General features: G+C 40.3%; 1 protein-coding gene across 3 annotated transcripts in view; it reads right to left on the bottom strand.

The window, feature by feature from the left end:
• Window positions 1-11,069: 11,069 nt before the first annotated feature.
• The window catches only part of CTDP1 (CTD phosphatase subunit 1), a 96,483-nt gene continuing 79,876 nt past the window's right edge, over window positions 11,070-27,676 (bottom strand). For all 3 annotated transcript variants that reach the window (XM_083822055.1, XM_083822053.1, XM_083822054.1), the window contains exon 13: window positions 11,070-12,134. In XM_083822055.1, coding sequence (XP_083678181.1) covers window positions 11,993-12,134 — 142 coding nt within the window. In that variant the 3' untranslated portion in view covers window positions 11,070-11,992. The remainder of the gene's footprint in view (window positions 12,135-27,676) is intronic.

The following is a 27,676-nucleotide window of genomic DNA, read 5'->3' as shown; positions in this document are numbered from 1 at the left end:
AAGAGTCCAGTTGTATTATTTTGGGAGTCCCCCTTTCTCTTCTTTTCTTCAAGACCATCTTGTTCCAATGCTCCTGCCATGGGCAGGGACACCTCCCACCAGACCAGGTTGCCCAAAGCCCCATCCTGCCTGGCCTTGAACGCCTCCGAGGGTGGGGCGTCCACAGCTTCTCTGGGCAGCCTGTGCCAGTGCCTTGCCACCCTCATATTTTTATGAATGTCTCTACAACTATCTTCCCCTTTGTGTGCTGTTGGACACGAACTCTAAGTGTAAATGCCCATGTGCATTTTGGTAAGGAAAGACGCTAGGGAAGGCTTCTTCCTGTCTTATGGCATTTGCAGGCACCAGGGCAGGAAGGGTGCACTTCTGCCATCCCTCCTGTCTGTAATGCGTTTCGAAATATTATGACAAGTTGTTTTTGTGGGGAATTCAGACATGCTATCCACTGTGTAGAAGTTGCGGCAGGTAATATACACAAGATTGGGTAGCTCACGTTAGTATCTTACCTAGCACTGGGAAAATCTACCTTTGAGGTAGGCATTGCTGTAATGCCCCAGACAAGCACCTTCACCTAGCAGGAACTGCAAATGCCAAATGCCTGTGTGAGTGCAGCTCTCTGAAAGGAGCTGATGTGGCATTGGGAACTCAGAGCTACACAGGAGGATGGGCTGCAGCCACACTGCTTGGCTGATATTTTTGTAATTATTCTGCTTTATAATTGAAAACCCAAAGCTTTTCATTCTCTCTAGCAATCCCGTGAAGATGAGTCACAAAAATGAAGAGCAGATGCTGTACAAAGGAAGCACTGAGAGTGAACCAGGCAGTGTGTTTGGGGATCCCCACGGAGCACGCGCTGCCTCAGGACCCTGGTGTGGCACCTGCAGAGCAGTGGTGGTGGCGATGGGGTGGCAGCGGTGGGACGCTCCCTGCGGGAGGTACCTCTGAGCCCCTGGGGCCTGCAGGGAGCTGCGTGAGCCTTTGTAAGACATCTTGTTCTGAGACACTAGGTGGTAGTTAGCAGCAGATGAAAAAATACCATTTCTAGTGCCTGGCCTTCCTCCCATTGTGAGCTCTACTGCTTGCATTTCTGGTGCCCCTTGTCCCCTGGGCCTTTGTAAGGCCCTCACCATCCATGCTGGAGAAGTGATGTGCATTACACAGACGTGGGCAGCAAAAACAGTGCTGTGAGGCGCACAGGAGACTTTGAGTGGCTCCTGCTGGTGGGGCTGTTCCTCTTTATGCCTGGGATGGGTTCCCTGCCTTATGGACTCTGAGCTGACTCATGGCCTTCTCCACACAGAGGCAGTTGCTGTCACACCATGCCCACCACGGCCCTGGGCCTTGCTTTCTCTGCACTTGAGTTTCTCCCCTCACAGCAGCAGTGACTCTCTCCTCAGCAACGTGGAAGAAGCGAGCCTGTTCAAGATCTCTCTGGCACCCCAAACCCTGCAACGAGTGGCACAAGGAAGGGCCGTGAAGCCTCATGGGAACCCTTCCCCAGAGCTGGGGTGCACAGAGCATGGGTGGAGGTACCCCCTGGCAAAGGAGTGCCCCACAGCCAGGGGTTTGCCAGGGGAAGGCCTGAGCCCACGCCTGGGCTCATAGGCCTTGCCAAGCTGCGATTTTTTTAGTGAAGTGGCTGGAGTAAATAGAATAAAATTCAAATCAATTATGCCGTTCAAAGTCAGTCTCTAAATTAATCCAATTATGCTGCAGCAATCTTTGCTTAATGCCTAGGAGCTAGGAAAAGATTGTTAAAGCGGTGGTTTGGAAAATTAGTTGATAATGGCAATAACCAGCAATGGAAGATGCTATACTGAAAGTAAAGTGGCAGGGTGGGGGATAAGAGGGAGGAAGAAAACACTCTATTATTCATACTTCAAGTGAAGTATATTGCTTAGCTATTAAAAGATAATGCACCAAAGCTAACCAAACACAGTGCTGCCCCAGATCTCAGTGAGGAAGAGGATGAAGCTTGCTTATCACTCTTTACTAAGGGAACTTCTCGGCACTGTTATTATGGAAGTACAACTCTTTACAACCGTTCCACAGTGGTCGTCTTGCCAACACAATCTCTCTGTCTCTGTCAGGCAGGCTACTAAAAGCCTATTTTTATGTTTTCAAAATTTAGGCTTCAAATCAGCTTGGTAACACAGCTCACCTTCAGGACACTGATATTTTTAACACAACCTGCCACTTTGGACTTTCAGTTTGGGTCCTAAAAAGACTAAGGGGTTGCAGGTGCAAACAAGAATATACTGGTGCCTGAATTAGTCAGTTTGTGTGCACAACAGCTAAATAGCTGAACTCAGACCTTTTGAAAGCACTGATGAAGAATTGCATATTAAATCAAACAAGATGGGACATGAAAAATATTTTAAAATATTTGGTCCAAAATGCCTATGTAATGTATAGCAAATAGGCACTGAGAATTTGGCTAATTGCACAAGTTTTGATCAGAGCCTTTATCTCAGGTAGTCTTTACATTGGAAAAAAATGACCTAAACCATGAAGAATGCTTATGAATTTTGTAAGAGACCTATATCCATGCTTCTACATCAAAGTCATTAGTATCTGGGGTGGTTTGCGTGCCTCTAAACCCAAATATCTCTGAATCTTGGACTAGTTTTTTGTTGTTTTGTAGGATAATACACAGCTAGACTTTATTTCTGAGCCCTAACTCTACTCTTCAAACTAAATTGTTCAGATCCTCTCTGCTGGAAAACAGATGCATCCACCAGTGCCTGATGTCACGTATCAGAACATAAAGAATATATTTATAAGATCCTCTGCTCTGAAAATGCTTGAATGTAATTTATGAGGGAGGATGCTTACTTGTTAACACTTGAAGAACCTGTTCCCAACACTGCATCCCACATGCTGCTTATATGTATTTTTTTTTCTTGAGCTGTGCTGAGATTTCACAAAAGACTTGAAGGAGTCTCATTTCAGCCCAGCTGGGAAATCTCTCATTGTTTACACCTTTACAACCCCTTGCCTCAAGACTACTATTCATAGCCCCTCACATTCAAAATTGCAAGTAAAACCTCACAAAGCCATTAACTTAGCTTTAAAAATGACCAGGTATACATGTTGCTGCTATGCAGCCAAGTCATACTTTCAAACTTTGCTTCACAACCTAAAGGAGACAGAAAAAAGTATATATTTTCTTAAAGTGCAAATTGAAATTCTTAAAGTTAGTAGACTCCAGAAACCACAGTTCTAGCTAGAAAGAGTTGGTAACAGTAGGCTTTGTAGGAAAAGCATGTGTTGCAAGAGTTACACAGCTGCATTTATAGATACAAATATACTAAATTAGAATGATTAGCTAAATATCTTCAAGAAAAGCTAAGCAAACATAAAAACACAAGAGCTAAAAGCATCAAGCCTTTAATGTCACAACAGGAAACTGAGCAACGGAGGTATTTTCTCCCTTGTGCTCTCAAGGTCTCAAGATACTGCATGCTTCCACAGTGACCCAGTAAATGTTCTTGAATTGAGATCTGAGTTTCTCCGACTCGTCCAGGATGCAATGTAGAACAGCTTCCAGAGATGTCAGAGAGCACTTTCTCAGCCAGCACAACCCTGCTGGAGGGTTTCAGGGCTCATGTCAAGGGAGCCAGGGCAGTTTTCACAGGGCAGGACCTGCCCTTTTGGAAACTTGTGATGCAGCACTAGAGCTAATCACAAAGACAGCAAGCAATAGGAGGAACCTGCAAAAACAAGGCATTTTTATAGACCTAATAACAAGGCCTGAGTTTCATATGTGGCCAAAACTGGGAAATTGGATCCAAATCCAAATCCTCTGCAGAGACATAAGCGTAGGGACTTTATAGGTCCCTGTTCTGTGAGCACTCTGGAGTTGCTCCAGGCTAGGTGCACCAGAGGTAAACAAGCTGTATCTCAGTTGTAAACCAGTCCTCTCCCATACAAGCAGCATTTTTGGTGTTTACTTACTGAAGGATGCACGAAACCATCAATTGTTTCTGTGCTATTTGTGCCACAGCACATGCCTTGTCACAGCAATGAAACATGGCCAGGTGTTGTTCCTTGAACATCTTACATGTTCATTGTGCAGACGCTGCATCACGGTTATAGAGTTCTTGGGTTGGCTTTGCACACCACCAGCATCACTGCAGCCTGGACATGGGGGCAAGTTCCTTGTGCCTAAGGTGAGACCTAGCTTGGCTGGGAAGGACGTGGCACCTATTGGATGTGAAACCTGTTGGCTCTGAGTGAGCCAAGAGCAGCTGAAGGCACCAAGCAACGCTGTAATGACATACATGATACGAAATGGGAAGAACACAAGAATTACTCACAGACTAATTCCTCAGCACTGACACTGTGCCCATTAGTGCCTTAGCCTCACAGCTGTCAAGTGCAGGCAGTTAAAGTGAAAGTAATGAAAGGTCACATCTGACATTAACCCATGCTGTGCACTGGTTTGTACCCATTTTCGGGCAGAGTGCATGCAGATGATCTGAGCTGCTTTCTTGTGATAAACCAAATCAGGAGCCTCTGCTGGAGGGCCTAATCACAGACTTTGGCTCAAGTAACGAGGACAGTAATAGCTGCTGGGCCAATACAGGCTTGCTGAACTGCGGTCATGAGCGCATGCTACAGAGGGCAATTTTTAGTCCAATGAACTGCTGTTTTGCCATTCTGCTTTCTCTCATGGATCAACAACCCTCTCGTGTAACGAAACAGTGTACAGCCTTTGTTCACTGCTTCAGATTTCTCCCCCTCCTGTCCTTAAAAGCATCCCAGGTTTCTGACATGCAGATATTTATAACACCTAGCCTGTTTGTGTGGACAGGCTACTTCAGATCACGATCTTACAATCTTACCGAATAAAACCATCAAAAAAAATCCCAGTTGTAAATCCAATGCACAGCTCATAGTCATCAGAAATAACTGTAGATTGTACCTCAAGATGGAAAAATGACTGACTGATACCTTTTCTTGCCTGGTTTTTCCATTCAGATTAAATGCATGCCAAGCACAGCCTCTGTTGCAATAGACAACTTCTTTTAGACAATGCGTAACTTTCGGACTGTTGACTTCCTTTTCTCTTCAAGTCATAGAGTCCGCCTGGGGTCTCTGCTTTCACCTCTTATCTGCCTCCTGAAGTGTAAAATGCAAGAGAAATTTTTAAGTGTAATGTAAAAAAAGGAGTGCTGGAAAGTGGCTTGAATTACTGACAGAAGGAGCCAGTGGCGGGGTAAAGCTGACTGTGTTGCACAAACCAGCTGAAATGATATTTCCACCACTGAGAAAAAGACAATGGTCAGTGAAGCAGACAGCAATTGTCTTGGACAGTGCTTGAAGACACGCAGCCACTGCTCTCAGATGTGCTCAGAGGTGCCACTGTTTTCCCTGGCAGAGTGAGAGCCGAGGAGGATGCCTCTGGAGCCAGCAGGGAGCTGCTGCGTACGGGGTCCTGTCCCTGCAGTGGGGTGTCTGTGGGGTCTGAGGGGCTGGCTAAGGATTTGCATTCAAGGCCAGAAAGGAAGAAACAGAGAAATAAAATGGGACATTTTTCTTTCGGTATTATGTGTCAAGGGAAAAAAAAAAAAGCTTTTGCTGTAGGTTGCAGCTATAAGATTAGGAGAGACAAAGATGAGTTACTAAAACATTTATTCACCCAAGTGCATGCTGAGTTCTCTGAGGACCGAACATATCCACTTAATGAAAACAGAGATCTTCCCAAGGACCATTTATATAGGCACTAAGTGGCACATTTAATACTTTTGTCCTGAAAGGGTCATACACATCCATAGCAGTAGATCTGAAAATATAAAACGCTTTTATGGCTTCTTCGTATACTCCCTACCAAAAAGTACCGGCACTTGGTCTGAAGGCAGCACGGTGAGGAGGAGGCTGTTGCCTCCAGGCTTTGCTGCTGACAGTTGATCAATAGCAACAGTAGGAGGTGCTTTGGTGAGAACAGCTTGGCTGTTGTGAAAGAGCGACAACATCCAAAATCTGACAGACGAGGCAGGCAAACATTCCTGGGGGTGCTGGTCTCTTGTAATGAAGGGACGTGGAAGGGAACTCAGCTCTCTGGGGTGTCCTGGGAATAAGCAGGACATTTTCTAATTGTTCCTGTGAGGAGCAGAGGAGAGACGTCCGCATTGCTGAAGTCCTGCAGCAAACTCAGAAGAAGATGGATGTTTTGTCATCCCGTGTTAAACCAATATGCCTTTGTATTACACTCACTGTCTACCAGCCCTGGTGAGAGTTTGGCTCTGGAGGATACCAGCAGGAAGGTGGGTAAATAAACTGACCCTGGAGAAGGATGCACGAGGAGGAAAGCCTCATCCCGCTTCCTCTTCCCAGTCTCCTCCCTGTGAGACACACTGGCTCACAGCTGGCAGCTCAGCGGAACAGGGCAGCACACAAGCCACAGACATAGATGTCCATCCCATAGACGTGGCCGCAAAATGCACTGTCATGTTACAGGTTAACATTTAAAGCACCTCCAAATCTACCCGATAGCTAAATCATTCCATCTTCTTCTTGGGGCGGAGATATTCAGAAATGCCATATATGCTTATGTTTGCTGGATGAGGCTCCCTGTCTTGTTAGGAAACAGAATGAGGAAAAAGAGTGGAAAGAATGAGAATTCATCACACGGGAGGGAACCATCCTCTGACGAGGGAGCTCTTTCTCATGGAAATCAGTCACGATTCATTAATGTGGCAGCACAGGCACTTTGGGCATGAAAACTACAAGGTAAGAGAACTCCAGTGGGTTTAAAGAGTGCCAGAGCATCTCAGCAACGTAGAGTAATGCAAACACATCAAACCTGTCTCCTGCTGCATGAACAAACAAAACCTGTCTCAACATCAGCTCCCACCTTGCCAAGTAAATGGTCTTAATGCTCTGGGCTCGGGGTATATGAGCAAACCCATTGTGCCCTGGGATCAGACCACAGGTTCTCTTTGTTCCTCTGGTGAAAAGAGAAAGTGCCTTGTATTGTGAAAGGGATAATTGGCTATACCAGAAATAGTGCTTGTGCAAAAACATAAGCTTTTAGCTCATTTCTGCTTCTCCACAATTCTAGCAATTCTGCCCTCCAACCAAATGCTTGGCAACCTTCTCAAAACTTGTTTTCCCATATGGAAATTTCAAGTGGCTCAAAAAATGCCACCACGTATGTATTAAAATCTACTTAATAATTCCTCTTTGGAAGAAATACTGGAATGTGTTAAGGGATGCGTGTGATATATGCAATAGCAATCGTGCTCATTTTTTTCCTTGCACATCCCCTCATTAATCATGAAAAAAAAACCCTTTTTTATTGTGAAAGGGGCCTGAGCATTGAAACAGGCTGCACACAGACTGCAGAGTTTCCATCCTTCAAATTACTCAAAACCGGACTGGTTTTGAGTCCTTGGCAACCTACTCCAGCTGATCCTGCTTGAGCAGGTGGTGTGGACTAGATGATCTCCAGAAGTCCCTTCCCAACTCAGCCTCAACCGTTGTTCAGTGATTTTCTCTGTGTATATGCACAGATTGATGACAATAGACACCATTTTTGTCCTTTGAGGAGAAAGATCACAGCAGTACATGTGGTCCCATCGGAGCTCCAGGAAAGCAGCTGTCCTAGCTCTTGGTGAAAATGACCGTACAGCTGCTGGGAATAGGCTGGGCGCCTTGGCCAGAAGCAAGGTGAGTTTTTTCATTTATCGTAATGATGTGTATGACACTGAGGAATAAAGATGTTCCTCCCTCTACATGAAAGCATTCACAGAGGGCATTGTCCAAATGTGTCTTGAACACTGACAGGCATGGGACATCAGCCATCTTTCTAGGAAGCCTGTCCCTGTGTTTGACCACCCTCACAGTAGAGAAATTTTTCCTAATGCCCAGTCTGAACCTCCACTGGCACAGCTTTGTGCTGTTCCTAGTGTGTCCTGTCATTGATCACCGAGGAGAAGAGACCAGCACCTCCTTTTCCACTTCCCCTGCTCAGGACTTTGTAGAGGCAGTGGTTTCACTTCTTTGTAATATTTGGACTGCTGTTGCTGTGGTTCATACATATAAAATAAAGATAGTCTAAGACTCTTCATTAAAACTACTGTGGGAGGTACTTGCCCGCCTGGAAGAAACTGAGACTTACCTTGACCAGCTTTGTGAAGTCTCCAGCATTTCAGGAAGTGATTAAAAAAAACCATTTTTGAATCTGTGCTTTTGCTTTTTAACTAAAAGTGGTTCATGAATGTTTACATTTTGGATAAGCTTGATTTAATAATTTATGGGAGGCTTCTCATGCTGAATTTTCAGCTCCGTGAAATTATCCACTTCCTTAACAGGACCACTATATATTCATTCTCTGACTTGTCATCTACTGCAGCGTTTGCTGTAGTAAAAATAGGCAGAACTGAGAAATCTTTAGGTACAGCTCCAACTTTGAGTGTGTGGATTTTCACACTTGTAAGACAGTCACCTATTTTACAAGCAGTAGTGCCAAGAAGGAAACTTGAGACTTTGCACCCTCTGCAGAGGATGTTACTACCTAACACTGAGAAGACTCTCGGGCCCACTCCACATATGCACAAAACCTGACAGGGGAAGTATTTGCGTACTTGGTTTTTCATATCTCAGTGTCAAGTGACAAGTTCCCTCACCTTCCCCTCCTCCAGCACATAAGCACAAAGAAAAAAGCTTGGGCCACTACCCAATGCTTTTTGCTTTTATCACAGGTCCTACGTAACCCTACACAGAGCTGGGATGTCTTCCCATTCTCTTAAGAACTGCTTAGGGCAAATCAAGAAGGAAAAAGCAAAACTGTCAGTCTTTAAATTGAACTGACCGCTTTTACCTGTTCTTAAACAGCTGTCAGACCTTAGAAACCATCCTTCTTAGTCAGCAGTAAGTGTGTCTACAGAAAGCTTCATGAAGCGTTGTACGCCTCTTCTATGCTCACTTCCATGCCTGGTACCCCTTCAGAAAACAGCACTGCTTGGTAGGTCCAACAGACTGAACAGGAGTCCATGCTTCAGGTCTGCTCTGAGAGAGCCCTTCCCGGCAGTAGGTCCTTGATAGCTAGCTAACACGTAGATACAATAATATATACAATAGATACATGCAAGTAGGATGATCAAGAAGGTAAGATAAAACAGCTAGTGAGGAGAGGTGGAGATTTAATAAAGAATTAAAAGCTCTTCCACAAAGCACATTTATTGCCTTTCCTAGGATACTCCTACATCTCAAAATGTTAGTGGGAGTGACCATTTCATACATCAAAAGGCTTCTTATGGGGAGGTTGGCCATGGCATTCAACTTAGCATCTACTCAATTTTCAGTTTCCATTTCTCTCCCGTCTGTAGAGATAGCGTCTGGTGAGCAGTTTACTCAAAACAGGTACCAAAATGAGCACGATTCTACTTTTAAACAGAAAGCAAGCTGAATTGCTGGATTACTCTGGCAGCAAACAATGCTAGTACCTCTCAAAAACCCCCAAACTAGGTCCCCCCAACAGCCCGAGGATTAAGGAGCTAAGGTTCTTAGAGCTACCTAAATAATTAATGTCAAAACAAGCATTGCCTGTGATGTAACAGTCATTAGGGAATGATTGGCTGCAATCCTGGCAGCATGCTGCCTGCTCCCTGGGGCCTCTGTGTGCAGTACTCATTGCAGTCTTCTGTAAAACCCACACAGACAGAAGAGTCTTTGCTGGTACCAGAGCCCTGGATAGATGCAGTTCTCACAGTCTGGAGGAGAGTTCTCGCTTGGTGTTTACACAGGGGTCCCAGACAATACTGAGTCTAGCAGAGGGCTGATCGCTTTTAGGACTCTTGCCCAGACACACACAAATAGTAGTTAAAGCAAAAGTGGCAGCCATAAAATAAAACTGGGAACAGGATACAGCATTTCACACCAAAAAGCTTTTCAAGTTTTGCATGTGTGGAATCGCTCCACTTAGCACTGAGACAGCTGGCTGCGCAGGAACGTGGTACCCAATGAGCAGCTTAAACCAAGATAAGAACATCACTGAAGTCACAGCAATCTACCCATTTTTGTTCCCTGGCTGTGTTTATGTTCATAGCTGTGTCACTGGCAGAGACCATCAGCCAAAATGATTCCCTGCTGAAATTCATGTTGTGAAATCATTTGCAGCATTCACAGTGACCCCCAAAGCTGGTATTATTTCACATTATTTCAACTAGAAATTTAAGAAAACAGAAAATACCCACCAGCCCTGACATTTAGATTAATGGAAGGGAATCATCCTCCGCTACCTGGGGAGGGTGCATTAAAGTTGCTGAAAAAAATATTTTGACTTGTTAGATTTTTTTTTGCAGTCTTTTTTGTTTGTTTTCTGTTAACAGTTCAACTCGCTTGGAGAAGTCCTGCTTGTTTTCATGAAAAGCTTAGGAAGCAAGTCAGTGCAGGCTTCAGTTATGTGGTACCTATGTAAATGTCCAGGAAGTTTAATATTTTATTACTGAGAACATTTCTATCTCATGGATGCTGACCTTGCATTCTGAAGTGGAAAAGCAGTATTAACCTGAGAAGATTCTCCTGTTTTCTCTCTCATCCTTTTATCGTCATTATGAAGCTTTAAAAACTAGTCTGTCCTTTGTACACCAGAAGAGTCTACTGAAATGTTCTCTCACTTGTACCGTTAAGTGGCAAAACAAAGCATTTCTGCACCAGAAAGTACTTTTAATCATAACATGTGAATTAATGAGCATTCTCTTGCTACCAGACTTTAAAAGAATGTCTCTCCAGTTGCTAACCATTGAGAATACACCATAGAACTAGCTGCAGAAATTCAGTGCCACAGTAATAACTCCTACGGTATCTTAATAGGTCAACCAAAGAGAGAAGAGAAAGTGTCATACTGTTCACATACCAAAGAAAAGGTCATTTTCAGAGATAGCGTTTCTCTTCTCTGGCTCAGTTAAGTGCCTGAATCTACAACTTCACGCTCACTTCAAACATTTTTCATTGTTTTCATGCACAGTAAAGGGAAAATAACATGCAAAGGTGCATTGTGATTGGCAGAAGCAAATGAACTTCTTGTTACTGACTTTGTGATACAGGAAAGGGAAACAATCTACAAAATGAATTTTTATTAAATGAAAGAAAATCTGTTTTGTGGGTCAAATATGAAATAGAATATACAAAAACTTTACATCAAATCTCTTTTCAAAGAAATTAAATCCTATCTAGACTGAAGCAGCACTCGTTCTTTCCAAGAACACAAATGGGTGAATATGCTTCTTATGGCAGTACAGGATCACACAGTATGCTGTGCTAAATTTCTGGTTACAGAGAAGAAAAGTTAAAAAACTAAAGTGTTTCCCTAATGAACCCAACTATTCCACAAAGTAACTTAAAAACATGAGTTCTGATCATTATGTACTCTTTTAGAAGCAAATGACAGGTGGGTCAAGTGCAGAGTTCACAAAGCTTGCATATCACATTCTCTGTTTCTATACAAATATAAATTGTTCTTTTTCTTTTTTTTCTTTTAAAAATCCTTTTATATTTGATAGCATTTATTCATGGAAAATGATGATCAGTTCATCAGGTTCCTGCTGTATTACTCAGACAATTCCATCTACTTTCTCTCTTAATCCCCCCCTTTTTTTTTTTTGAATATTGTAACCAATAAACCACAAACTGCAATATTTTGAAAAGTTGTTGCGTGTTAAATCACAAATCTTTGTATTACTTTTTTTGTAACTGTCCTGTACATGAAGGTTCTGCAGAGCTCATAACATGTCTTTGGCATAGCACACCAAGTCCCATTTAATACTTTTTTTTTGTCTAAAAAAAAGGATATTTTCCTTTAGTAAAACATCTTAAAAACATCTATTTCTGATTTTGTAAAATAATGTGTCAACTCTTGTGTTGCTTTGCAAAATATACACACATTTTGGAAAAACATTGAGTACTGACATAAGGGACTCATCTGAAGTCTTATCTGCTTATGAGAAGTAAAATATAAATACAAATTCCATCTTCTGCATGAATGTCACATGAAGTCATTCAATTCAGCTTCAAGTGCTGCTGCCATTTCATCTGCTTCAGAACTGCTTCCTTCCTCATCTTCATTGCTAGACTCTTTACTGGATTCACTGGCAGCATCATCTTCATCCAGTTTGCGCTTGTGACCCCTGTAAGGGTAAACAGAGAGAAAGTCTGTGAATTGAGAAATCTGATTGCTTTTTCAGACCATTATTATTTGACAGGACAAAAAAAAAGAGACTAAAGGACTCAACTTCTTTTCCAGGTCTAGACAAAAAAGTAAAGCAATTACTTTTAAGACGTCTAACTACTACCTCCACAATTGATTTTCTAATTGCTGCTAGTTACTGTCTGATGGGGGTGCAAACGAAGTTTTGTTAATTTTATTTCTCCCATTTCTCCAAACAAGGAATGAAAACAAAAATATAATGCTTTGAAAAAAAAAAAAACCAAACCACAAAACACGCAGTTGATTTACCTTCCCCTCACATACCAAAAGAAAGAAGAAATATACCATGTGAATGAGAGAATACCAAAATACATCTTTCAAAATCATACGACTAAATATAACTGTCTTCTTTTCAAAAACAAACAAACAAAAAACTTAACTGATCAACCATTCTCACTGCACTAGCATCTAAACTTGCATGCTTGCAAACTTGGGGTCTGATTCTTCCCTTTTATGTCTCTTTGAATTAGCACTGCTGGTCTGAACAACACATTTCTTCCCATCTCCAGAGAACTAACCAGATTAAACAGGCAACTTACGTGCACCATACTCTGTTGAAAGAATCATATTCCTGGTTGTGAAAGATCTCCGAGGAAGACCTAATGCTTCAACTGGGACATAGCCATAAGCAAAAGAATTTGGATTTGTGGAATCCTAGAATCTCTTTTCTTTGCCAAAAGGGAATTTTATATCAGACATATACTTCTGAGGCAAAAATAAAAGTTGAGACTTTCTACAGAATTCATAATGAAATGTAGAAATACCTTCAAAAATCCTTCCTTGGTCATTTGATCAAATTTCAAACACAGAAATATGTGCAAAGTGGGTCTCTCCTAAATAATTGTCCTTTTCAACAGCAGATAGGGCTTCATTAAAAACAATGCATTCACTTGCAGTAACAAAAAATTAATAAAGTATCTTTTTGTAAAAAACAATTTAACCATCGTTCCTTTACTTCTAAGAGCATAGAAATGTATCATTACAGCAAGAAAGACCTTTGATAAATACCAAGTTGAACCTCATATACCCAAAGGAAACAAATACAAATATTGTAAGTCAAACATGAGTTTCTAAGCAAAACTGAAATACAAAACAATTTCTATTTACACAAAGACATTCTTACTGCCACTTTTCCAGAAATGTTAATTCTCAGAAGCCCGGACTACTTGACTTGTTGGCTGGTTCAGCCTGACCTTCCCTTTCTCAGCTTTTCAAGGAAACTGACACAACAGGTTGTGAGGCCAGGAGGGAAGTCTGAATCAAAATGGTAAGAGAACAGTACTGTGGCACCCCGCTTCTCCATTGTGCTGCACCAGTGGGACCAAAAGATACACAGCTGCTGCTTTACTGACTACCTCCTCACAGTGATGTTAGATTTATTTTTCCTTCAGTACAGGGTGGTAGGAGCAAGTTTGCAGATAATATAAAGTGGGAGGAGTGGCTGAGGCACCAGAGGGCCGTGCTACTATCCAGAGGGATCTGGCCAGGCTGGCCAGCATGACAAGAACCTCATGCAGTTCAGCAATGAGAGGTGCAAAGTCCTGCACCTGAGGAGGAACAACCCTAGGCACCAGCACGTGATGGGGGCTGCCCAGATGGAAAGCAGTTTTGCAGAAGTTGACTCGGGGGGCTTGATGGACACCAAGCTGAACACGAGCCAGCAGTGTGCTGTGCACTTGCCACAAAGAAGACTGCAAGGGTATCCTTGGCAGCAGTAGGTAAAGGATTGCCTGCCAGTCAAGACAGGCCTACTTGGCCCTGGTGAGGCCACACTGGGGATACTGTATCCAGCCCTGGGCTCCCAATGGCCCTAATACAACAACGGGCCATAAAGATGGTAAGGGACTAGAGCATCTCTCCTATGAGGAAAGTCTGGGAGAGCCTGGATTATTTAGCCCAGAGAAGGCTCAGGGGGTCAATACATATACCAATGTATATAAATCCCTGAAGGGAGGATAAATGAGAATGGAGCCAACGGTGCCCACTGACAGAACAAGGAACAGTGGGCACAAACTGAAACGCGTGAGGTTCCTCCTAAATATGAGGAAGGACTGGCACAGGTATCCCAGAGAGGTTGTGGAGTCTCCATCCTTGGAGATCTCCAAAAAGCCATCAGGGCATGGTCCTGGGTAGCTTGCTGTATGTGCCTCTGCTCGGCCAGCGGGGTTGGACCATTTGACTTCTGGAAAGCCCTTCCACCCTCAACCATTCTGTGATTCAGTTATTTTGTGAGTAATGATCCAGTAAGTTAGGGCTGAAGCCCTGGGATTCAATCTGGGGCGCAAATTCTTAATAAGGAAAAATGGGGTGAGGTAAAAGCATTTCCCACAGGTTTTGCTACCTCAACTCAAACGCAACCTGATGAGGGAATCGCAGTGCACAAAATTCAAGCCTAGTACAGAATAAAAATCAGCTTCTCAGGCATATTGGTGGCTTTTACGCAGCCTACATTAGCACACAGTTCAGATGAAGAAGTGCCTAGACTAAAAATGCCTGGTCAGAAGAAATCTTAGCACATTTCCATTAAAAGTTATATAAATGTATGGAGCTTGAGTTTCACTTGCTCAGTTCACAATGATTTCAACCTTCAGAGATTTAGCACTATTTTAGTCATCGATGATACTATTAGCTGGAAAAAAGCTGATTGCATATTAAAGAAGAAAAAGAAGGAAAAAGTTGTTTAGCAAGTAGTGGACCAGATGCATACACACAGTGCTAACCAAACAATAAGATAAATAAAGACATGGGGGGAAACTATAGCACAACTTTCACAGTTCAAAATATTCATCTGTTTACAATATTATAGCTATGGAAACTGATGGTGTTCTATCAACCAAAAAAACAAAATGTAGTCTGACAGCATATACTGCAAATGCTGTGAGTTTGTTCATTCCTAACTCAATAGCAAAGATTCCGTAGAAAAATATCTATGAAGAAACCAGTATTTCATTGCCAGTTGATTATTTCCTAAAAATACGGAACTGTTTATTTACTGAATAATTAAGGGAAAAGCATTTGGAATTACTAGTCTTTGCAGCAAACCCTCCTTTTTTATTTAAATCCATGCCATAGCAACTACATTTTGTTGAGGACAATCAACAAAATACAGGGACCTGAAATACTCAATATAACTACTTAATTTAAGAATGGTGTACAAGTCTACAGAAAGACTTTCCAGAAAACTAAGTCCTGACATACTCCCATCCCTCATTCAGTTGTATTAAACATCACCTTTGGAAAAGCAAAAAATGAATGCTATCTATTTTGTCAGTCCTTGTTCTTCTGAAAACGTAGAATGACAACTCTATTCAGTCTAGATACGAAAACTTCTTCACTGTCTGGGAGGAAAAAAAATAAAAAAAGAAACAAAATAACAACATCAAAAAAATACAGCTAAGAGTTAATCCGCTGCTATAAGAAAGGAAAAATCTCTCCAGAATGATTGCTCTTATTAAGATATAAACACCTTTCACTACTTGTGTACTGTAAACCGCAGCTGTATAGTTATTCCAAAAGCATTTAAATACATATTTTGAAATAAAACGCAAAGCTAACTCTGATAAAAATATGGAGGAATAACATCAATAAAATAATGCTGCTTTTTTTTTATTTTTGAATTTGGTAAGAGCAATAACATCATATTAACGATTACTGTCTTCAGAGTAAAGCAGTATATCCCCATGGCAGCATATCTGTTAAGAGAACAAACAAAATAAAATGTATATTTTCCTCATTATTTTGTGCCCACTCCTTGTTATTTCAAGCTTCCAAGACATACTGCATAACACTTGTGTGGAAAAAGTTATGCACATAAAGAATTCCTTCTTAATATTTAGGAAGAATGATTCAGCTCTACATTACAGGTTTCCATTAGCCTGATTTGTATTTTTAAATGTAATTTTGCTTGACTGCTATTAAACAACAACAACAAAATAACTAAGTATTATTAACTTCACAAACAATTAAATTTTCCAAAAGACTAAACTTGGAACTTAAAATACCTGACAGCTCTGTGAAAAACCTGTACAAGTCATATTTCCACTGCCTATGCATTAAATATTTTTCCGTTGTATAATCAGTCCTAGGAAGCCCACCAGTTATACAGTTCTAGACTACAGCTTTCCTTCTTATGGTCCAGTTCATATCAAACTCTCTGAAGCCAGAATTCTCAAGTCTCACCCCCCTTTCTTTAAATCATAGCAAGAGAGGCATTATTTTATTTTTCTTATCTGGGATGGAGAAATCATTTTAAAAGAGAACTGCATTTTCAGAAAAGTATTTAAATGAATTAGCAATATATTTAAATAAACATCAAGTAGAATCCATGATGATATTAACATATAAAACACTTATTTATAAATGCAAAAAGGTTATTTTTAGGAAAATTTAATCTAAAGAATGCTACTGAGCACTAAATACACTTAGTGGTACTCCAAAGGTAAAGAAAGGAGTAAAAGAAACTACGAAGTTGCAATTGAACATCGCTTACACATGTGAAAAATAAACCAGGAAAAAATGCTTAAAATAAAAATGCATTGTTAGAACTGTTAGAATGATCACTAAAATACGATTGCAAAGTACAACTATAGGTCAAATGAAAATTCCATTCTTTTAGTTTTCACTCAAATTTAGTTCTCTGGAAGAGTCATAAGTAACAAAGCAGTGAAAGGAAGTTCAGTATTTGTTGCTTCTATCACCCTTAGTTTGTAGTTGGCTGAAAATAGTGTTGGATTTTTTTTCTCTCTATTAATTGAAAGGCAGATTCTGTCAAGTCTGTTCAACATCTTAATGGAACCCTTTTAAGAAATACAATGTTCCATTAAAATAGAAACATCTAATAGGCAAAGCAACTAGAAGGGCAACACAACTCTTGTTTTCAACCAAAGCAAAACTTTTTTCTTTGTTTCAAAGAGCTGCAAAAGAAAACTATAGAAAGTATTTAAATAAATCATCACTTTAAACTCCAAACATTCAATCTCCCACCCCTACTCTGTTAAGCAATAAACTTCTAAATCATTGCAAATTGACCTTTTTTTTTTTTTTTAATTCAGTAGCTCCTAAAACAGGTACAGTAACAAATAAGAGCCTGCAGGCTAAACTTCTTTAGTCTTTTAAAACCAATCAGCTCATAGCACTGACATCGTAAATGAGAACTTAAATTTGGTAATAAACACAGTCAAGCTACTCTGACAAAAATACATAGCACCTGTAAGCAGTTTGGAAGGCAATTGTTTGAAGAGGGCATTTTACACCAGCTGCCACCTTCCAACAGCATGGAAGTCCAGCACCGGCAATACCACTACAAGACTAAGCCCGTGCACGCTTCTGAAATCCAGTGTGGAATGCCTGTCCTGGTTTCCACATGTACTTAGTCCACAGCTTTCTGTAAACTCCTTCTGTAACAGAAAGAAGGGTGACGCTGAGTTTTACAAAGCAACGGGAATTTGACTGCCTTCCATAGGACTTGGACTATGAGAAGAATGGTTTCTTTAGATAAACTAGTTCTGTTGCAGTATCCTTTGGTTGCCATGAATCAGACCTCAATCAGCAAAACTACTGTTTAACCAATTTTAAAGATGCTGGTGCAGTACCTGCCTGACAAGATTTAAGGATGTGGGAACTGAGAACATATTAATTGAAAAATCAATGTTGTGGGAATTAATGCACTACATAGGACAGACAAGAAGATTAAACTTTCACAGAGACATTCCAAGTTTTGCTTGAAATACTTAATACTTAACTTCTTGACGTGAGACACGTGACAACATCTTTTATGTATGGTTGACACAATAGTAAGCAATTGTCTGTAACAGACCTGTAAAATAGAAAGCTCATGTGTGTCCCTGAGGCAATTTATGTCATCCATCTGTGCAGGAATATTCATCTGTCTGCCCTGGTGCTCCTCCCTGGCCCTGGCACAGCATGCTGCCAAGCACATGGCTTGAGAGCAATGAATAGTCTTAACCCTCTTTCTACAAACCAGAGTGCATGTTTTTACCTTGCCCTAATGCTATCACAACCAGAACAACGTTTAGTGTCACAGAAAAATGACATACACCTCACACACTTTTTTGTGAACTCGTCCAACATTCTTTGCAGGATTACACGATAATCCAGAAATCAAATATGGAGAAAAATGCACGGAGCATGTTTACTGCATAGCACCAGTATGAAGAAAGAAATCCTGCAGTTGGATGTCACTGAACAGCATGCTTTTAATGTCCTTCATGGAAACGCCTTAGTTGGAATTGGTGAATTTCCTCTAACAGCTCAAGAACGTATTTTAACTAACACAACGGTAAAGTGTGATCTAATTCATTTCTATTGTGGCCATACATTTTCAGTGCCTTTCTGCTTTAAAATTTAGCACACCTACATATTATTCCAATGGTAAACAGCTATTCTGAAAACTTTAAAAAATGTTTTAAGCGCAGTTTATACATCTCTGAATATACATGCTAACATGTATCTAAACTGAAAGGAAGTTTTTAAAGTCAGCAAATCATACAAAGTTTAAAAGAAAATCAAAAATTACTATTACGTATCAATAAGAATATTTCATTAAATTTCCTGGTATTTAGACTAAAAGGAAAAATTAATAACCCTCCCCCTTCATTGAAGATTTTTACTTCTTAACAATTAAAAATTTACTTGCATTATTTCAAAAACAGTGTAGCAATAAAGCTTTGAAAGAAGACTCCATTCATTTTCTGTGCATTTAACTAGTAATAATTAGATTGGATAAAGCAAAACCGAAAAGCTACACTTACAGTTTTGCTTATACCACTAAGTCACAGGTAAGTAAACTACACCTACAAAATATTGCCTATTATTTCATTAACTTCAAGTTGTTTGAAAATAATTCATGTAGTAGTTAGAAGAAAACATTTAAATCTTGTAACATGAAATATTTCTTCCAAAGGTAAATATCACATAACAAATACTCTTGTCACTGATTTACAGAAGACAACAGAAAATTAAATATCCTTTTCAGTATGTGAAGCACCAGACTGTTAACTGACACTTTCATGATGGTAACTGTACAGAAGCATTCTGTCATATAATCTCTTAATCCTATTATAAACTAACAGAAACACCATGATCTATTCACTTTTCATCAGCAACCTCACCCTCTTCCTAGACTTCTGCATTTGAAATAACCTCTCAAGAGGGGAAAGAAAATACACGTCAATTAACGTATCAATATTTTAAATGCTAAAACAGGCCTTCATTGTTTGAATCAAGTTCTCTCTCCAGCTTTATCTAGTTTACAGATGTTACCCATTCTGACAACAAATGTCATTAACTTCTGCTGCTAAACGAACGCTGGAAATAGTCTATATACATATATAAACATATAAGGCCAAGAGAATTTAACCACAATTTTGAAGACATAGTTTTGTGTTTGGGCAAAACTGCTATCATCCCTACTAATATATAATTTAACAAATGCCATTTAAATAACAACAAGCAAAGATTGTGTAATTTGCATCAGAAGAGATACATTTAGAGAAAGTTACTTGCTGATCAAAGAATGAGGGAGCAATGGTATTGCAATCCGTGGTTCTGAAATAGTTTCATCTTCCTTCAAGTTGCTTACCATTTCTAGCTGCTTGCACGACATCACAACCTATAGTGCTCCCGGTGTAAACCTGTAAAAATCTACGTTCTTGTCTGGCACATGTTGATTGTGAATAGGATGGTAGATACACAAGTTTGTAGAGATTCTAGGTAGGTCTGGGAGGCTACAATAGGAGGCACCAAGGATCATCAGAGAGCAAAGGATGTTTCAAGCCTTCCTTCACCAGTGCTTAACAGATACCGTACAGCAACTCTATCTGATTATTAAATCTGGATCTCTATGCTACTGGGTCACTTAGCACCACAAATTCAATTTGAATCAAAATGGCACGTCAGCATATTTGCCAAATCAAATCAGGCTGCAGAGAATTCACTGTACCTGTTGTTTTTATGCTGGCTGCCATATGACAAACTACCCAGTAGAACAGACCACAGCTCTGCTGGCTAATCATACTTGAGCCCATATACAGTTTGCTCTACAACTTTCTTCTGTCAATATTTCTAGAAATTTTTGAATTGGTTAAGGCAGTTTATACTTATCTGTACTTTATGTTGTGCAGTTGCAACTGTTTTTTTTTTTTATTGTGCTGTCCAAAACCAAGGTTCTTTATACTGTTCAGCTACAGCCTTTCCTGTACCTCTAGTAAAGATGCCTCAAGTGTAAGATGCTTCACAACTATTATCAATACAGAGTAACAGATTGCTACTGAGCCTCATCTTACCTGATGTAGTAGTACCAGTCACAGGCACATATAAAGTACAATTAGCAAGTTATGTGGATGATACACACAAGAGGAACGTGTAAAAAGTTATTTCTCTGTGCTCCAAATGCTACTTACACTTCTGAGAGAGCCACAGAACTTCAAACAAGTTAACAAAAATTAAGGCTGCAACAAATTTTCTCTTTCTTAGAATAAGAAAATCACACTATTACAGACAGGAGCAAGATGCCAAGCAGGACTGGACCAGAGGAAAGTTGCCTTACTTACCTCTGTGTGACTTAGGGAATAAAATCACTTTGTAGACACTCTCCCAGTTGGGAGAGACTGTGAGCACACTACATAGCTGAACTGTCTGAAGCAGGACTCACTCGTGTATACTACTGATCCCTTCTTGGTAGTGCATGTGTAGCAGTAGAGGTGGAGAGGCCTGTCCATGCACCAAGGTTTTATAGGCAGTCCTAGTTCCTTCAGCTCAGGTGCAGTTTTTCCACTCTTTGTTAGGGTTCCAGGTTTTACAATCTTCTTGTAACACTCTCAGGTATTACCATTCAAGGTTAAAGACAGACAAAGATGTCTGAAGTGAACTGCAGTGTCAGCAGATATATGTATCTTTTGATTGCTGTTGGTCGTGTCTGCAAGCTCTACAGCTTGCCTGCCTAGCATGAATGTATTTTTATGAACATTCAACTTCAGTAACTCAAGGGCTATTTCCTTGTAACCAGCAAATCAAATACTGTCATCTATTAAATTCAATTTCTCAGTGGATATTTCCTGGGATAGCTCAAGGCACGCACAAGCCACACCAGCAGTTTAAAAGTGGCAAAATGAGAAACAGAGACGCTCCCTTCAATGAAGAGGAAATCCTTCTGTACAATGTGGTTGCAATATGCATGAGGCACATAGCAAGAGACACTTCTGCCATTGTGGCATCTACTGTGGAGTGGGGACTTAAACCGTGGATATTTTACTTTTCACATGCTTGGCTTGGCAGGGACGATTCCCTGCAATCAGCATATTTCAGAAGTATATTATGTCAAGCTCAAGATTTCTGCAAAACTGACTTTGCTTTTCCAAATGGAAAAATCTAGTAGGAGTTCGTATGATTAAGAAACTACTCACAAATGGGGTGATCTGTCCATTTTAATTTCTAGTTTTTATCCTCTGTATTAAGAAACAGCACTGCCTTTCTTCTCCCAGTGTTTTCAGAACAGCTTTAAGTAATCATTTTAATTGTTGATATATACTGCTGTTTAACAGCCATTACAGTCTGTCAGGGGTCAAGATTAATGTACATTAATTATTATGTGAAATGTAAAGTACTTTTAGAACTCTTTAGGGAAACTAGAGGGTTGTAACATATTAGCTATTTTTCCTGATTGGAACAACATTGCCTTCACAATATTCATGTTAATGTTCCAAGGTCTTAATAGTGTCATGGAATGAACGATTAAAACCCTTTGCTAATAGTTGTTAATGTACTTCTTGGTTTCCTTATTCTCAAGAGATATTTAAATATCCATATATTTTACTAAGGAAAAAATCTTAATTGTTTAATAGCTTATATATTGCAGTGAAGCACTCAGCTTCACTAAAGGGAAAAATGCTGGCTAAATTATTTTATGGCCAGGCAATTCTTCAGAGGCTTCACGTCAACTTTCTCACTGGTATGTAAATTAAAGCAGTATGTTACCAGTTTTCCTCATTGCGAATTTCATGTCCTCCTTATCTCTCACCACTCCTTTCAAGTTACAGTTGCAAACGAATATTAATATCCACAAACGGCTGAAGTGGGGGTGGTGCTAATAATAAGTGCTTAAATATTTGCCCAGTGCTTGGGGAGCTGTTTCACTGACAAGGGGGAAGGATACCAGAGACTGGTATAGCTGATTGCTCCTGTGGAGAAACAGAAATAACTCCAACTCCAAAACCATCTTAGAGGTTTTTACCATCAGACAGAGGAACTGGAACAGTGCACTATTTGTGGCACAAGTGCTCTGAACTGTAAGATAGAGTGAAATGGTTTTCCCACTGCTCCCCTTGTATGAAAAGGGACCAAACACTAAGAGCTCAGGGTGGATTATGAGAACTGGTCAGAAATTAACACTTTTTAAAAAAAATATTAACATATCTTGAGGGTAGAATACAAAAGATTGTAACTTCCCTTGCCCTCCTCCCCAGCACATCTAATTGGCTGGCTTTAGCTGTTTCACCACCAAGCAGGGTGGTTTCCACCCCCCTGCCCCCCCCCTCCCCCCCCCCCCCAAATTAACTCAGATTTCCAGTCCTCCCCCTCTTACTATGGCAATCTGGCAAGCCAAGGTAGAGCTGTGGGTAATACCAGACGGCAGAACAGTAACACAATAAAACCTTGAGCAGATAAAGCTAGGAACTCCCAACTCATTTCCTTGTTTCTTGCAGCCTTCATTTCTTCAAACATAAATAGTACTTCTGGCAAATTTTTGATCTAGGGAATATATCAGTAGCACCTCTCCCAGACTGGCTACAGAGCCAGTATCATCTAACTGCTCTTTGTGTATTGTTCTGAAAACTCTCCACTTGTACCTGCAAGATTGTTTTGAACAATCCCACAGACAGGAATCTCAAGGGGTAGTGTTACATGTCAAGGATTCCACCTATCTGGGAGCTCCTCAGACTGTGTCAATAGCCAGATCCCTTTTCTCTGAGTTGGGGTTATGCTGGGATCTCATCAGCACTGATTCTACTCCTCTTTCACCTCATGCACCCCTGTTGCAGGCTTCTAAGTCCTTGTCTTGGACTCTTCTGACTCCCAGGTAGCTTATGCATACCCTTTCCTTCAACTCTGACCCCAAAGATGCTCATTTTACAGCTCATTTAACTGTGATATGCTAATTAAAGTAAACAAAAGACTTGCTCTTGATTCTAAGACAAACTCATTGTTACTGCAGAAGCAAAAGAAAAACTGAGCTAGATAAAAATCAGGCATGTTCATCTGATTTTTTTCTCTCATTAGTCTAGAATGCTCCTTAAGCTCAACGTTGGGGTCCTCTAAGGTGGCTGAGATCCTCCTCTCTGTGCACGGACTCTTCTCCAAACTGAAGAAGTGGTGCTTTCAATGCTTTGCACTTTTTTCTTCAGCTGGCTCCATAGTTAAAAAAGAATCCTCTGCTGAAAAGCACATCTCTTTTCTCTGTCCTTTTTCTCTGATTTTGTGAACGTCTCCCATCACTTTTCAGGCCTCACTGTTTCTATCTAAAAGGACAATAACAAATACTTGATTTCTATAGTCTGCTTCTACAAAATTCAGCTGTTGTGGACTGGTGCTTCTTGCAGATGCATTATAAAAATTATTTTTCCTCAGGCTCTAGCCACTCCATTGTCCCAGGATAGAAGCTATTAGTTAATGGCTCTGCAGTGATAAAAGGCAATGACTACAGAAAGACTTCTACTTCAAATGCATTGAAGCATTAATGATAAATCAATTTCATTACTTCACCCAGAACTCAAGTTACACAGATTCACCAAATCATTACAGATGGTAAGAGTTAGAAAAAAGAAAATGTAAGAATAACAGCAATTCCTGTATACGCTTTAGCATTTATTAGAACATTTCATGAGAAAAGGAGAACAAGGTAAATACTCTTAATTCTTGACAGCCTACATTACAGTTCCAAACTTCTGCTGCTGTATAAACTAGAAAAAATGAATATTTTAGATTCAGTTCATTTTGCAAATACTAGCACACTTCCTACGGGATGTCTAAGTGAAGCCTATTTAGTACTGAAGTAATCAAGAAAATAAGGATCTCTTGTAACAGCACTTCCCTAACTCTAGTAACAGATAGAAGACTTCAAATCCATAGCCTTCCCCTAAGTATTAGGGTGGTTAGTACTTATGTGGCATGGAGACTTACAAGGTTAAGACACAGTACTGAAGTAGGAAAACCCATAAAGAAAAAATGGCATTGATGTCTTAGTTCATTTTAATGAATTCTCTATATCGTAAGATGACACACTAGTTTTAAAATCTGTTACTGCAAACACTAAGTATAAGAGAGGTTTATGCTATTTTTCACATTTCCAACTTCTCTTCCCAATCTCAAGTGCTTAATGATTATCTATTAACAGGTGCAACCTCAGTGATATTATCTGCAGACACACGGACATTTGCTGGATAATACTGCATTATTGTATAATCTATCTAAACAAGTATGTATCAACACAGAACAAAATGTATCTACACAACTTCTGGGCATTACAACATGGAATAAAAGAAGCCAAAAGGCAAATGGTCACTCTAACCAGACTATTTCAAAGGATTTCAGACTTTCTACCTGATGTGATCTAATACAAACACAAAACAATGACCGATAATTACTTGCACTGCAAGAAAAGCAGTGCTGTATAGTTTACATGCCTTTTAGCAATTTGCAGTGATGTAAACCCTTCATATTGTGGAGAGAAACATGAAGATAGCACAGAATTATGTTAAAATGCCTTGCACAAGTTGAAAGTATCACTGTTCAGCTTTTTACTGACTAGTGAATAAAATATTTAGGGAACTGTAACAGCATACTTTGTTCTTGATGTAAAATTAACCATGTTTAGGTTATAGTTAAAGTGAAGAACACCTTGCTTATTAAACCACCAAATTCTACAGGAACTTGGCAAAAGTAGTATCATACCCAGATGGAGAGAGAATTGCTTTGGAAAATAATATTCCCGACAAAATGAAAAAGTTTTTTTAAAAAATCCTGCTGCTATTTAAATTTGATAGTTTTGAATTGAAAAAAAAAAACACGTTTTAAGGATATGAATTCTACTGAGAAGCAACATATATTCAATTGTTTAAGAATACTATTCAACAAAAGTAGTTCAGATGTTCTCTCCAAAAAGAATCATCTTGGGAGAAGCCAGCAAAACCCAGTGACATACAGCCAGTTCGTTTGAAATTCAGCTATGGCACCTGTCATGTAAGATTTCAGGGGGAAAAAGAAAAGAACTAGTGATAATACTGAAGTTTATAAGAATGAGAACGTTGTCACTGCCCACACAATAATAATCACCAGCATACTCCCATGCTAACTTCATTCTTTGGCTGCAATTATGAGCAGGCTGCTCCTGGAGGCCAAGGAAGCGTTGACATCACAGGCTAGAGAGCACAGCCAGCTCTCTGAGGACAAGTGCCAGGGATAAGATGTGTGAACTACAACATTGGGCACATTTGTCACTTACAGTTGCTGGAGTGGCCCATCTACACTTTAACAAACTGTCTTGAGGCTAACCCAGGCAGTAGGGCAGTCACCAGTATAATAAAGCTAGTTGCTTTGTGCATTAATTCTGTACCAAGGCTTTCTTGGAAGAGACAGAGAGTTTTAAGATTGTATAATTAGTCTCTCTAAAAGACTCGAGGATAAGGATCTCTATTTTAGAGGAGAAAAAAAATTGCAATAGAAACTTAGCAGCTTGACACTTTTAGCAAGCATGCAGAAGCTGTGCACTTCCTCCTTGTAGGAAACAGAGAAATAGAAGACCCATTTCAGTCTCATGATCTAAATGTGAACCAGCACCTCAGTTAATTTTAGCTCTAGTTAATAGTCTAAATGTGTGAAAGTTTACACTCTCGCTGTTCTCTCCTGTAACTTTTTTTCTTATCCAGTTAACGATCCGATGCTTTCCAAAATGCATGTTTCTCTTTAATTAACAGATATTGCATTAGGCCTTTGTAATACCTCATCGATCAGCAACTCAAAGCATTTAGAATCCTAGAATGGTTTTGGTTGGAGGGGGCCTTACAGATCATCTGGTTCCAAACCTCCCCCTGCAATGGATAAGGACACCATCCACTAAGACCAGGTTGCTCAAAGTCCCATCCAACCTGGCCTTAAATGCTTCCAGGGAGGGGGTGTCCACTTCTCTACGCAACTTATTCCAATGCCTCACCACCCTCACAGTAAAGAATTTCTTCCTTCCAATCTAAATCTCTTTTAGTTAAAACTCCTTGTCCTATCACTACACTTGCTGGTAGAGTCCCTCTCCAGCTTCCCTGTAGGCCTCTTTTAAGTACTGGAGTGCCACTGAAAGGTGTCTCCAGAGCCTTCTCTTCTCCAGGCTGAACAACCCCAACTCTCTCAGACTGACTTCACTGGAGAGGTGCTCCAGCCCTCTGATCATTCAGAATCTATAAGCAGCAGCTACAAAGTAAATGACATCCTTCTGTGATTTCTCCTGAGATTATCTCTTGTGCTACATATCAGTGATGTGTGCTTGCAGCCTTAGAACAAGGACCTTCAGCTTAAACAACTGAATAAGCACACCTTTGTTTCCCTATTGATTTATGCATCTCTCAACATACAACAAGGTATACTTGTATTTCTCAGTAATCTTTCAGGATAATTTTGAGAGGTTGATTTTGTTGTAAGTGGGAATAGAACACCAATTTGAGTATCGGAACATCCCCCAGCACAGTGGATTTCCATTCTCTTTCCTTGGGCATCGATTAAATTTCTACACTACTAAATTTCTCAACTATTTTACAAAGGAGAAAAAAATCAGGATACAGCCCTGACAAACATTATATTATATATACATATGTGTGTATATATATATATATACACACAAAACAAAAGGGGATTTGAGAAAAAAATACTAAATCTAAGAACCGTATTGATCCCTGAAAACTAGCTTATCCTGAACCTAAGCCCTTTCCATCACAGCACAGACAGTGGCATTTTAGAGGATTAATCATGCACCTGCATCATTTACAGTACTTCACTTGCACCTTACTTTCTGGTTAAACAAAAATCCACATTTAAAGAGTTGCCTGCTTTAAACAGCCTTTTCCTCATCCACCGGGCGGGTCACCTGGTCACAGAAGGCGATGAGGTTGGTCAGGCAGGACCTGCCTTTCATGAACCCAGGCTGGCTAGGCCTAATCCCCTGGTTGTCTTGCACATGTTGTGTGATTGCACACAAGATGATTTGTTCCATCACCTTTCCTGGCACCGAGGCAAGGCTGACAGGCCTGTGGTTCCCCAGATCCTCCTTATGACCCTTCTTATAGATGGGCATCACATTAGCAAGTCTCCAGTCATCTGGCACCTCTCTGGTTGACCATGACTGCTGGTAAATGGTGGAAAGTGGCTCGACAATCACATCCACTAACTCCCTCAGCACCCTCA

Source organism: Anser anser (assembly GCF_964211835.1).
Source record: "Anser anser genome assembly, chromosome: 2".
Classification (NCBI taxonomy): Eukaryota; Metazoa; Chordata; class Aves; order Anseriformes; family Anatidae; genus Anser; species Anser anser.
This window is presented reverse-complemented; position numbering and strand designations above follow the sequence as displayed.